Genomic DNA, 14163 nt, shown 5'->3' with positions numbered 1-14163 from the left:
TCTGCTGAGCTCTCTCAAAAGATTCATGAGTTCTATCATAGGATCCTAATGATCTGTCATTCTACCAACAAGGTTATTTCGCCTTCTCCTTCAGGTATAAACTTACATTCACTTCCACAAGTTGGTAGAATCACTAGCTCTGATTGTAATGATCCCATGTTTTAGCCTTCATGTTCTCCAAAGTCTAAGTGGAGGATAAGAAGAAATTAAATTAATTTCTTATAAAGTCATTCAATTTAAAGGTGACTTTGTATTTAATTAATTTAATTATTAATTACAAGGGAGTAGCTTCTAGGGTATGTATTAATTAGTGGAAGGATGGAAGCCTCTCGTCATTTAATTAATTATTGCTAGGGAGGGATTTCTAGAGAATGCATTAATTATTGGAAGGAGGAAGCTTCTAGCACTTGCAATTAATTAATGTTTTAGTTCTTTCTAGAAGGGTGAAGGAATAGGATAAATAGGGGTGAGAGTCTCTTTGTTTAGGATGGGATTATTGTATCGGATGATTGTGAATTGCATTTGATAAGAGTTTGGATGTGTGAATCACATATCTTTCTTGGCATTAGAGGACGTTCATCCTCTCTTGTAACATTCTAGACGTCATTCCCTTAGGGTTTGGCCTTTGGAATACATCTCTTTGTACTTGATTGCAGCATTTTTAGAATTAATATAATTTCAGCCTTGGTTCAGCTTTTGGGCATTCCTGGGTGTCCATTATAGTGGTATCAAAGCTATAAGTCCTGCCATCTTGTGGAGATCATATTGATAGCCGGATAAAGATGTATATTAGTCCAGATCAAGATGTGATGTTCAGACAGTTATTGGGTACATTAGAGAAGAGGCAACGTATGCAACAGGAGCAGAATAAGCGAACGGATATGATGTTGCAACTTATGGCTAGACAGATGGGCATCAACATTGATGATTTGTATGTTGCTCCAGCGCAGAAGGTAGTTGATTCTTCAGATGGGATGGAAACACCACCGGGCTATGCTATTGGCGATAGTCAGGAGTCCACATATGAAGCTTTGTCAGAGGATGGCGATGCAACAATAATGGGATTAGGAGAATGCGATGATACTGTCCTATCAGCAGCCACTTCTGTGTCCGTTGAACCATCCAACAAGGAGTTTAGCAGTATGCATGCAGTTCTAGATGTGTGCTTTGATGATAGTACACCTATTATTGCTAATGAGGTGAGTAATATAGTGACAGAGTCATATTATACTATTGATCAACAAAGTGTAGATGTTCACTTCTGCGATAGTACTATGTTCAACATGGATGCCACATTGTCTTATGACAATTTGATGTTTGAGGTTGATATTGATCACTCTCCTGAGTGAAGTTGGGCTTTGTTTTCACCATCTACAAATATTCAATTTTGTGTTGCAGCAGTTGGGAAGAAGAGATTTCATAGATCTTATACGGAGTTACCTTTTGGTGACATTCTAACTTCTTCACCATCATCACAAGTATTGGGTGCTAGGTTGCACAACATGTGGTTGGTCCTAATGATGCTGATTTGTAGTTAGTTTAATGTCCATATGGATATCACACATTACTTCAATTGGGATCTAGGTGGAAGTTGGAGTTCATTATGTTACTTAATTGCTTGAGGACAAGCAATTTCAAGGAGGGCGGATTTGTAATGATCCCATGTTTTAGCCTTCATGTTCTCCAAAGTCTAAGTGGAGGATAAGAAGAAATTAAATTAATTTCTTATAAAGTCATTCAATTTAAAGGTGACTTTGTATTTAATTAATTTAATTATTAATTACAAGGGAGTAGCTTCTAGGGTATGTATTAATTAGTGGAAGGACGGAAGCCTCTCGTCATTTAATTAATTATTGTTAGGGAGGGATTTCTAGAGAATGCATTAATTATTGGAAGGAGGAAGCTTCTAGCACTTGCAATTAATTAATGTTTTAGTTCTTTCTAGAAGGGTGAAGGAATAGGATAAATAGGGGTGAGAGTCTCTTTGTTTAGGATGGGATTATTGTATCGGATGATTGTGAATTGCATTTGATAAGAGTTTGGATGTGTGAATCACATATCTTTCTTGGCATTAGAGGACGTTCATCCTCTCTTGTAACATTCTAGACGTCATTCCCTTAGGGTTTGGCCTTTGGAATACATCTCTTTGTATTTGATTGCAGCATTTTTAGAATTAATATATAATTTCAGCCTTGGTTCAGCTTTTGGGCATTCCTGGGTGTCCATTATACTGATACCACTGTAATGTTTCATTCGTCGCGAGTGCCTGATAGCCAGTCACAGAGCACTGAATGGCCGTATGAAAGGAACTATAGAAGGGTTGTATGGGAGAGCAAGCGATGAAGGTCATACGGTGGAATGGGAGCAGATGTGTGAACCGTACGATGGCTGCTACATGGTCGTACGGTACGCACTTAATGGTTGTGCGGTAGTGGTGTAAATAGGAACCATATGGTGAACATGAAGACGATGTACAGTCAAAGATGGAAACCGTATGGTGTAGTATAGGGAACAATATAATGTTCGTACAGCAGTCTCAAGAGGTAGTACGATAGGAGTATTACAAGGTCGTACAGTCAATATGCAATTTGTACGGTAATGCTTGGGAGACTGGACGGTGGTGAAAGGAAGGTGTCGAGCTGTGCCAGAGAAGTAGGATGTGGTGTATGGTGACGAAGGTGATGCAATTCAATGTTGCTTCTCCACTAATGCTATGATTTGAAGTAAATGTATAAAAGACACCAAAATATATTGAGATAGTAACAGATAAATATATTCCAGACAAGAATGGTGTTCCAAATTTGCCAGATCCGAAGCAAAGTAAACAACAATGGAATAGGGTGAGGGTGAATCCCACCGAAACCAGAATAGCCAAGTAGGGAAGGTCTTTCACTTCTAAAATGGCAAACAACAAAGAATCCCAACGAGAATTCGCAGTACAAAGAAATAATCCAAATCGCATACCAATAAGTAACTACAAGCCATGCTTAAATACCCGTTGGGTAAACCTTTCCGAGGGTGTACAAAGATAGTCGTCAGCCACACCTACCTACGGAAACAAAAATAAAAATGGATCTGAGATACATTAAATTAATCGGCCCATTAACAAACAAAGGTATGATTAAATATTTATTTAATGACGGGAACATTACATGTGTTGCATTATGTGGAAGGCACCTTTGATTATGGACTTTTTTACACTAAAAGTCATGATCCTAGACTAAGTGGGTTTACACGTTCATATTGGGCAAGTTCGGATGATGATAAGAAATCAACCTTTGGATATGTGTTCGAATTGGGATCTAGCACAGTTGCCTAGATGAGTAAAAACAACAGGTATTGTCTCCCCTCAACAAAAGCAAAGTATCAAGGAGCAATTAAGGCAACTTGTGAGGCAAATTGGCTTCGTTGGATGCTTACAAACATAAAAATATCTCAAGCAAGTTTGACTGTGAGGCATCTTGGCTTAGTCAGATGCTTGCAGAAATACAAATATCTCAAGCAAGTTTAGCTCCCTTGTTCTATGATGATGAGGAAGTTCTCAAACTTGCAAAGAATCTAGTCTTCCATGGAAGAACCAAACATGTAGACGTTCAATGTCATTACATTCGGTCATTGGTTGAAGATGAAACAATTTTGTTGCAGAATGTTCCTATTGTAGATCAGAGTGCAGACATTCTCACCAAGCCTCTTGGCTCAGATAAGTTTCCAAAATTTAGGGGGCAGCTTGGTGTTATTGGCAAATTGACCATTATGGGAGGGTTTTAGAATATTATTTTATTACTATTTTAATAGTCATCTTTTGTATAATATGTAGATATGTAGATAAGATTGTTTCCTCAATCTTCTTTAGTTTCTTATTAGAAACTCTCTATTTATGTATTCTTGTAAACTTTTTATAATGATCTATTTGATCATTTGTTCATACAACAACAAAGTTTTTAACAGTTATTTATCAATAATAGACCACACCATGCTATCATTTCCGTCGGGAACAAGATTAAACATAGTGTTCATCATAACAACTCTAGTGCATTGAAACACACATTTGTTCATGCTAGAGGTCCCATACGATCATTATTAGCTTGTCCAAACTTTATTAGAGACAACCACTGCAATATTCTCAAGTCAAAAAAACCTCAAAAGCCAATGTGGGCTTCCTGGCTACAAAGGTGAAAACAGAAGTGGGCAGAGGCGGATTCAGGAGAGGGATGTGGGTGGAAGTTGGCCGAAAGCCACTCCTTGCCAACCAAAGGTGCTTCCGCCCACATCCAAGTGCCTCCACAGCCTCTACAAGCTCAGACAACTGAAAAGCAATTTTTTTGTTTACTTATTTTTTGCTCTTGAACACTAAAAGAGGTCATTCAACCACTCTTCATCTCATTTTGTTTGCAGCTAGACACTTTTCTATTTGGTCTCCATTTTGGCATTTTGAAGACAAGGTGATTATTTTCAAAGAGGATCGTTTGTCGGGCAAGAGATAGATTCCACAAACGGGTTTTAATCATCTAAGGTAAGCATTTGATCCCATTCTTGAGCTCTTTAATGAATTTCTTCAAATTTGTGAAGAAGTTTTTTAAGTTTTTTTTTTTTTTTTTTGACAAAATAAAGAAATAAAGAAACAAGTTTAGCTATCTATTTTAGTAGTTTTATATCAATTTTTTTGCACCTGTATGCTTGATATTCATAGTTTTTTTCTAATTTAAATTTATTTAATTTCTTATTATAGGAATATCAAGAAATTAGATTGTATGTTCAAGAATAGTTGCAACCGGTTGTCAAAGCTCAGTACGAGAGCAAGGAGCCAACAGTTTTAAAATTGATGTAGCATCTCCTTTGTGGAGACATGCCACAAGAATATCACATGTTTCCAAAGGTGGTTCATATATTTAGAAGTGTAATTATTGTCAAAGTAACAAAGGAAAACAATTCAATAGCTCATATTACTCGGACAAACTTTTTTTTATGAACGTTGTTGGTAAAAATGCAATGTGCAAAGGCACAGATGGGACAGGGTTGTCTAATGCACAAATAGCTTCATTTGTAAAAGAACAAGAAGCTGCTCATTATTGGTAAAGGGATCAAAACAAAGCTTTTATCAACCTCCATCCCCAAAGAAAACAATGTAATTACCCAAGGAAACAATTGTATCCTCCAAACACCCATTCTTGCAAGTAACTATACCAGGAGTGGAAGAGGAAGAAGTAGAAACTATTGCCTGTAAAAGAGGTACATTGGACACCACATTTAAAATGGGGGCAAGAGAGCTTGTTGATCAAGCCATTGCATGTTGCCTTATGCCAACGATCTTCCTTCGAACTTGATGAGATGACCATATTGGAAGGAAAGGGTGGCAATTATAGAAAAAGCACCAGCTAATTACACAAGTCTCAGGTATGAAAAGGTGTGTACCACTATATTGCAAAAAGATTGGGTGTGTGTAGAAAAAGTTATTCAACCAATTAGAAATTCATGGAAAACTTCAGGTGTTTCTATTGTTTCGGATGGAAGAAAAGACACAAGAAACCACCATTGATCAATGTGATTGCAGTGTCACCCAAAGGGGCAATGTTTTTTATGTCAATTAATTGTGAAGGGGAAATGAAAGATTCACAATTTATTTCCAAAATTCTCATTGAGGCCATAGAAATGGTGGGTAGTGAGAATGTAGTCCAAGTGATTACAGATAATGCAAAAAATTGTAGGTGTGCAGATGTTTTGGTTGAGAGTCGATAAAACCATATTTTTTGGACACCATGCATCGTACACTCCCTAAACTTGATCATGCGACAAATTAACACCCTAACAAATCGGGTGAAGCAAATATTCCAAGAGGGAGAGGAGATACAAATGTTTGTGACAAACCACCACATGTCACACTCCATACTCAAATCATTCTCCAAGTTGGAGTTGTCGAAGGTAAATTGTAATTAGTAAATTTCATTTATTTATTTGGTTTGAAAATATTTTATGTCATGTTCAATTATCAAGTTGTGTATAACTTTGCTTAATATTTGTTGACATATTATTGTGATTAACTTACTTAGGTGGTTGAAACCCGATTTGCATCTCATACTATTGTTATGAGACTTGTTAAGGTGCAAAAGGCATTAAGCCAATTGGTTATTTCTAACCAGTGCGGTATATGGAAGGCTTTGAATTCAAAGAGAGCACAAAAAGTCAAGGCATTGATCTTGGATGATAATTGGTGGGCTCGTGTGCAATTTGTTTTAGATTTCACAAACCCTATCATGACTATGCCCCGCTTGGCTAATTCAAATCAGCCTTGTTTGGGAGATGTCTATGATGGCATGGATACAATGGTCGAGAAGGTAAAACTTTCTATACAAACAAATGAGAATGACCCCACAAAATGTGAAGCCTTATGCAATCCACTACAAACAATCATTCATCATGGATGGGAAAAGATGAGTACCCCATTGCACCTCCTTACATATGCCTTATCTCCAAGGTACTATAGTGAGGAAGTACTTGGTATGCCAGATAGAGTAGCACCATATGCGGATGAAAAAGTTGTTACAAGACTCTTCCTAGATGATGACATTCAAAAAAAAGTTAAAGATAGAATTTGGCTTATTTGCTTCGGGAGCAAAACTTAGTCCACTTGCAATAAAGGACCAATGTGTCATGGGAGCTATCACATGGTGGTACCTCTATGGAACCATTTAAGCATCAAGAACATCTCGCAATCAAAATCCTCTCATAGGTTTTATTTATTTTTGGTTACCACATGTCTTCTACAATTCTTTAAATTGTTTTTCATTTTTATGTTTTACTTTTATTTTAATTTTGTAATTGTGAACATTATCCAAGCTGCAAGTTCTGTTGTTTCTGAAAGGAATTGGAGTACGTACTTCTTTCTCCACATAGTGAAGCATAGCCAGTTGGGCTTTAAAATTGTTGAGGACTTGGTTTACATTCATACCAACTTGACTCTTTTGCCATGTAAGGAGGATCACTAAAAGAAAGGGGCAGCCAAACTTTGGGATGTAGAACCTAAATGCACAAACTTGGATGCAACGATTCAAGATCTTACTACAATTGCGGATGATGATGTTGATAAAATCATGGCACATGGTGCATCTAGTGCAAGCGGAACAATTCTTGGTTCAAATGATCTTGAACTTGTAGCAATTGGAGGAGTTGGAGATGATGAGGATTTTTTTGCAAATCCATATGATTTGGATTCGGATTGATGAAGATTGAATGACAAACTATATTTTGATTTTGTAATTGTGATGATTTGTTGATTTGCATTGGAATCGTGAACATAGAAATATATGATATGGTTTATGATCTTACTGAATATTTGAATTTCAATTTGAATATGTATTGGTGAAGTTACAAATATCATACTATCAAATGTTCTAATTTTGTATATTTCTTTCATTTATTTGCATATCTGTGTGTGTGTGTGTGTGTGTGTGTGTGTGTGTGTAGGCATCCATCCGCATCCCCCCCCCCCCCCCAACAAAATTCGCACACCCACTTCCCGCATCCAGATCTGCATCTGAATCGGTAACTAAGAAAAATACCACAAACATGAGGTCACCATACATTGATACATCTGTATGCTGAAGTAAACCAAATTCAATTGTCACTGCCTGGGAATTCGTTCTTGGTTGAGAATTCACCTTGATTTCTGTCTCAGAGGAAATAGAGAACCTTATCTATCTGATATATATACTTCATTGGAAACGTGATAAAATATGCAGGCTGGATAAAATAGCATGTATGTGAGGAGTATATATAAAAGAATAGAAAGAGAACAATAGATTCCAGAATTAAAAGGTATGGAAAATTAGTGAAGGTAGGAACAGATTTATGGAGGAATGGGTCTAAAGAGAAGTGTTCTAGGAGACTCAGTAGCGAATTTGTAACATCATACACAACAAGACTTAGGAACAGGGTATGTGCAGATTTAAAGGACAGATCAAAAGCAGTTGGAAATGAATAAGATATATATCAAAAATTAAAATAGAAGAATATCAGTTATATCTAATGAAGAAGTACCATATCATTATATCCAAATTAGATTGTTGTACAGATCAGATTAACAAGGAAGTGGAACAATAAAAGAGTATTATTCAGATGCTGAGAGCAGACGGAATAAAATAATTCCATTTGATAAAGGAGATCAATCTATTAGATCAACTTTATATGAGAAACCTGATTTCAGATATTTAAACAGGTTATCTTATTTGAATAAGAATTGCATCTCTAACTACATAATTGCTCATTTCATTTTGGATTTGTGAATTTAGGGCAAACTATAGGGCCCGTTTGTTTGCCGGAATTAACCTGGAATAAGGAAACGGGAATAGGAAAATTGGAATAAATCTATTTCAATTTTGGCCCAAAATGAGCATAAATCGAATTCCAAGTATTTTTTGGAATTAGATTTATTCTTGCATTGGACCAAAATTGGAATAGATTTATTCTTGCATTGGACCAAAATTGGAATAGATTTATTCCAATTTTCCTATTCCCGTTTCCCTATTCCAGGTTAATTCCAGCAAAGGTGTTCCTGAAAGGGAATATTTCAGTTCACGTAATAATGGTTAGTAAACCTTAATCTTCTAAATTCCAATGTTTGTGAAGAGCTAAGATGATTAAGATATTTAAATATGACTGACTTTTAAACATATTTGAAACACTGGACAGTGTTGGCATATAAAGATGATTTAGAGACAATTCGCATAAAGATAGTAAGGGTAAATAGAAAATCAACTCCCTTAATACCATAGATTCTCAATTCCACTTTTTAATATTCAAGCACCCTGTAAACCTATGCTGACCTCCATAAAAAATAAATTATAGAAGTTGGCAAATTCTATGGGTAGATCACACAGTGCGACGACTTCAGCTTGTGGTGAATCATAGTAGATTTTGGTGAAGGAGATCAAATTTTAGGAATATGAGAACTTTCAAGATATTTTCAGAAATTAGGAAATTGTCAGCAGTTATTAAAGCCATATAAATACCTTTTTGAGGCAGAGACGCCCCTGTTCAAGTCCCACACCATCACCAACCCAAAGAAAAATGAATGACGGAGTATCTGCAATTGCCTGCAATTTCAATAAGTTCATTAACTAGCCTACAAACTTCAACAAAGAATTAGATAACAAGCAAAATAGTGTAATATAGATTATTTGCAATTATAACAAATTAAATTTATCACAGATGAGCCATTTGAAGAAAAACTGTCCTTTAACGAGCTAATGCCAAATGCATTTTACAATCTCAGTGTTGCAAAGACAGCTACTGTAGAACTTGCAAAGCATCACATAACCCAATAACCAAATAGAACACTTGTACATTGTGAAAATAAGCTGAATAGAACTGACAGCAAAGGGTAAACACAGCTACTGTAGAACTTGCAAAGCATCACATAACCTAATAACCAAATAGAACACTTGTACATTGTGAAAAAATGCTGAATAGAACTGAAAGCAAAGGGTAAACAATGAACATGAAATAAGCTTGTTAAGATCACATGACTACTAATAACAAAGATACAATTTTGGTACAACTTTATGAAAATAACACCTAGATAAAGGATCTTAAACACTATAAATCGAAAGCTTGGCCAGGTTCACAATACTAAAAATGTTTTAAAGACTACCTCTGCATAGATTGAACATCTCTATCTTAAAGAAGTCTGGTCTAAAGTCCCGAAAGTAATGCCTAAATGCAAGGATTGTAAACAATGTTAATATATGTTCAAATTATATCTTAAGGTAGATTGACTGTCTATAATTACGAGTAGACCAGATGCCTTGGCCAAAGCATATATCCACCTTGCACTTCAAATGAGAACTGTCAACAGGTACTTAAAGCGTGTTTCTGAATGTATCACAGACAATATCATAGAAGTGTTTATTAATAGAATAAGAAAAACAGAGTTGCAAATCATACCTCTATCTTAATATTCTGAATTTCTTCAAATGTCCAGTACTCCATATGATCCCCAACACCAGGAGCCCTGTGTACATATTCCTCCCAAGGTGGATCAACGAGGATGACATCAAACTTTGTTCCAAACAGTTCAGGAGAAAGCACAGTTTCACGCAAATCACATTTTAGATACATGGGAGGGCAAGCACTTTTTGCAACAATTTCATCTTTCTTCTGGATTAGCTCCCTCAGTTTAGGATAGTCTTCAACCACATTTGTAAGTTCTAGTTCCCTAATAAAATTCTGGGGTCGCATGCCTGTATCAACAAAATTTTGTGAATAATCATTTTGCTCACCCCTCGAAGGTGCTTTACCTGGAGGCCCTGTAATCCTTGGGGGAACTCTTCCCACATTTGCCTTTTCATTAACAATACCTCGACCCATTGGATTAACATTCCCATAGCCTGCCCCTGACATATTTGGAGAGGCGCCTCTGACAGGCCCAGGCTGATTGAAATATACACCTTGGTTTGGACCAGGTCCCATATTTGACACAAATCTTGGACCAGAAGGGCCTGGTGGAGGGACTGGAGATAAACCAGGAGGAACAGCTAAGATGTTCATGTCGCTACCACCACGACCTCCACCCCAGACCATGTGACCTGCTGCATATGGAGGAGGCAGAAAACCACCAGGACCCATGGGAGGACCTGGAGAAGGACCCATACCAGGACCCATTGCTTGTATGACCCCTGGAGGCAGTCCAAGAGGACCAAATGGAGGACCCATGGCAGGAACACCAGGTCCAGGGCCTGGACCCATCATAGGCAATGGAATCCCGCCCCGCTGTGTATCCCTTCCTTGAACCCTGCCCCGTCCTCTACCACCCCGGCCACCCTTCCCTCCTTGCTGCATCATCCGTGGGAAAGAACCAGACCCTTGGTTGTTTCCAAAAGAAGACTGTCCTCCATTGCCCATTTGCCCTGTTCCACGACCACGATTATTCAGGGATCCTTTATGTCCTCTGCCTCTTCCACCATGCAAGTTTGAGCCATCTGGATTAATCCTTCCTGGATTCATGCCAAAATTTTGATCAAGGCCTGGAGGAGCATCATCATCATATCGTTCACGTGAATCAATGCCAGCAGCATAAACATCACCCATCCTTCCTCTATCATCAGGAGGAAACCCCCAGTCACCCTCTCCCATAAAATCAGATGGACCTCCTACATCATTTCTTCTACTTGAACCAAATGCAGATCCAGAGTCACCTCTTCCATAATCAAGGGAACCAGCTCTTCTATCCAAAGCATCATTGCTACTGCCGAAACTTGTTACACTTTTAACACTTTCCAGCCTCCCTCTGTCTTTTCTCTCTGTGACTACTCTTTGTACTTTCTCTCTTTCCAATCTCTCTCTTTCACGTCCATGAAATTCCCAGTCCCTCTCAAAATCATAATCCCCTTCTTCACCCTTTAAATCCTTATCATGTCTATCATAATATCGACTTTTCCTGTGATCTTTGGAACCTTCCCAATCTCTTGATCTTTCCATCCAATCAGAATCCTTGTCTCTAGGCCTATCCTCTCGATATGCATCTCGATCTCTGTCCTTTCCTTTCAAACTGATGCTTCTTTCTGTATCCGAATCACCTCTGTCATCATAAAATTCTCTATCAAACTCCTCAGAATCTTGGCGTGCTCTTTTTCTACCTTCAGGACTCCAAGACCTTTTCATGTGCCTTATGCCCCTTCCACTCCGACCCCGCCCAGATCTGCCTCTATCTTCTATGTCTTCCCAACCCATGTCCCTTTTTTCCTTCATTCTTCCTCTCTCAACATGCTCGTCCTCATTATCTTGTATATCCCAGTTTTCTGCCTCATCCCATCTACCATGTCCATACTCCCTGAAGTTCTTATGCCTTTCACTTTTCTCTTCCTGCACCTTGAAGGATTGCCTTTGACCTCCAGACTTTTCCCAGCTCTCAAAATCTTCAGCCATGCTGTCAAATGTATCTCGAATTCTACGCTGCTGCTTATCATCTAACTTATCCATATTGATTGCCTTGTTTGTATCCTCCTCATCTGCATGCATTTCTAACCTACCCTTTCCCTTAGGCCTCCTTTCAGATTCTTCTGGCCTCCTTTCATCCCGGTCACTTGCTCTTGCAGGTTTCCCCTCATTGTGAAATGTCAATGCTTCTCCAAACCTGCTCTTGCTTTTCGAAGGAAAATCACTTGTTTCATTGTCCCTCTCCCTCCCACCTCCAAGTTTATCCCTACCCCTACCCACCCTCCTGTCACCTTTATCTAAATCCAGTTCTTCATTAACAACCTTTGGGGTGGACCTTGAGCAATCTGCTTCATCCCATCTCCTTCCATTGTCGTCCTTTTCATATTTGCTACTGCCTTTGCCTACTTGACCCTTTTCTTTTCCACTTCCTTTCCTTTCTGTATATCTTGCAGTATCATCTGAACCTTGTCTAGCAATCCCCCTTTCTTGTGTTGCATTCTCAACGTCACCTTCCCTGTAGAAATCACCAGTTTTGCCCCTGGTTCTGCTTTGAGATGTCTCGTACCCAGATGCTGCTTTCACCGGAGTAGTTTCTGCTTTCCCGGCTCTGATAGTTCCAGTGGCCTTCCTTGCCACATTTCTGTCGTGATCAGTAAAAGAGTGCTGTCTAGATCTATCATCCTCTGGTTTGGCTCCAGAATTCTCTTCTTTCATTTTTCTTGTTGAATCCTGGTAAACACCACTAGATTTCTTGTCCAATTTATCCCTGTCACGTTTATTATCTACATTGCTGCCCCTGGTCCCGTAATCATCTGATCTGGGGCCAATCACACCTTTGTCATCATACTCATCCTCCTCGCCACTCCCTGCCCTCCCTGAGCTGGCTGTAACCGATTTCTTTTTGCCACTGCCACTCTTCCTCCTACTTCCTGTTTGCTGCCAATCCTCAGAATATTCATCAGGATTGCCCCGTTTCCTAGACTTGCTTGACCGATGCCTGTCCCTTCGGCGCTCAGAAACATCCCAGTCCTCATCCTCTCCATCCCTTTCCCGATCCCGCGGTGACTCTGGGCTCTCCACAGTAGGTCGCCTCTTTTCATAATGGCGGGAGTTTGACTCAGAGATGTCCATTGCACCAAAGTCCCTGGAAAAAGATTAGAATACAGTACCTATCAAATACTTCCAGTCTCGTTATATTTGAAGACTCAATAAAGAATTTCAACAAATGTACTTTTAGTGGACCCAGAAACTTTAAACAACATACGTAACGAATTTAAGTTGCAGAAATAGTTAAGGTTTCTCCAAATTATGTATTCATAATGGATTTGCGGATTTAAGCACGAGGACTGAAGGAAGGAAGTCGTGAGATTTTCTTTTTCAATTATTAAACCTGTACAAAAAATTACGTATATTAGAAATGAATAAAACTAAGTCTATTCCCTCCGAATTGATCTCAAGAATAGGGCTTTGGCCCTACAAAAAAAAAAATAAGCAGTGTCCAGAATTTGCAGGTCATAGAAATAATATAACAACTACATATTCCTGTAAAATGGATAGCAAAATCAGGGTTTCATCAAACAAACGGCGTCTTGAATTTTGTCATTTCAAGCGATAAAATAAACAAGTTTATTGTCCTGAAAATCAGAAAAATGAGGGTTTCCACTGAGATTTTCAAAATATCAGATTAAAAATTTTATACAGACTTCTTAAACTAAGGAAGGAAAATATATGCGAGAGTTTCAATTTATTCAAATAGTACATGTATATACTGACCTGTGTATAGAGGTTTTTGATGGTGTTACGTCGGCGATTCCATGATTGCTTTAGGATATGGTCGAGTTAGCAAATTTACGTGTTTGTTTGTGCAGCTCAGGAGGACGAGAAACTAGTCGGCTTTTCCAAAACATTTAACGCCTCTCCGTCTTCTTCCATTCAATATAGATGTTTGTAGAAAAGTGCATATTCCATATTTTTACCTTTTTCGTTATTATTTATTAATAATCAATATTATTATTATTATTATTTTGGTAATGTGTTATTTTAAAGCTTAATCTGGTATAGCAAAGCAATGACTATTGCAGCTTTTCTATACATTTGACAAAATAAATAATAATAATAATATATATTATTTATTTTCTATTTACTTAGCTTTAATAGTTTGGATTTAATCTTAAATCTTATTATTCTAGATTGGAGTAAGTGTGATTTTAGTATATAGATAAATGCATTTAA

At 37.9% G+C, this 14163-nt stretch overlaps 1 protein-coding gene across 2 annotated transcripts in view; it reads right to left on the bottom strand.

Annotated features, from left to right (window-relative positions):
- EMB1691 (Methyltransferase MT-A70 family protein) overlaps nucleotides 1–13895 on the bottom strand; it is a 55091-nt gene extending 41196 nt beyond the window's left edge. For both annotated transcript variants that reach the window (XM_089795430.1, XM_089795431.1), the window contains exons 1-3: nucleotides 13705–13895; nucleotides 9940–13075; nucleotides 9006–9089 (exon numbers count right to left, since the gene is read on the bottom strand). In XM_089795430.1, the coding sequence (XP_089651556.1) occupies nucleotides 9006–9089; nucleotides 9940–13062 (3207 nt within the window). In that variant the 5' untranslated portion in view covers nucleotides 13063–13075; nucleotides 13705–13895. The remainder of the gene's footprint in view (nucleotides 1–9005; nucleotides 9090–9939; nucleotides 13076–13704) is intronic.
- Between the last annotated feature and the right edge of the window lie 268 nt (nucleotides 13896–14163).

The sequence above is a fragment of the Cupressus sempervirens genome, chromosome 8, assembly GCF_028749045.1.
Source record: "Cupressus sempervirens isolate cs-2001-9-10 chromosome 8, ASM2874904v1, whole genome shotgun sequence".
NCBI classification, from domain to species: domain Eukaryota; kingdom Viridiplantae; phylum Streptophyta; class Pinopsida; order Cupressales; family Cupressaceae; genus Cupressus; species Cupressus sempervirens.
The sequence above is the reverse complement of the archived record's forward strand: the minus strand, read 5'-3'. Positions and strand labels throughout refer to the sequence as shown.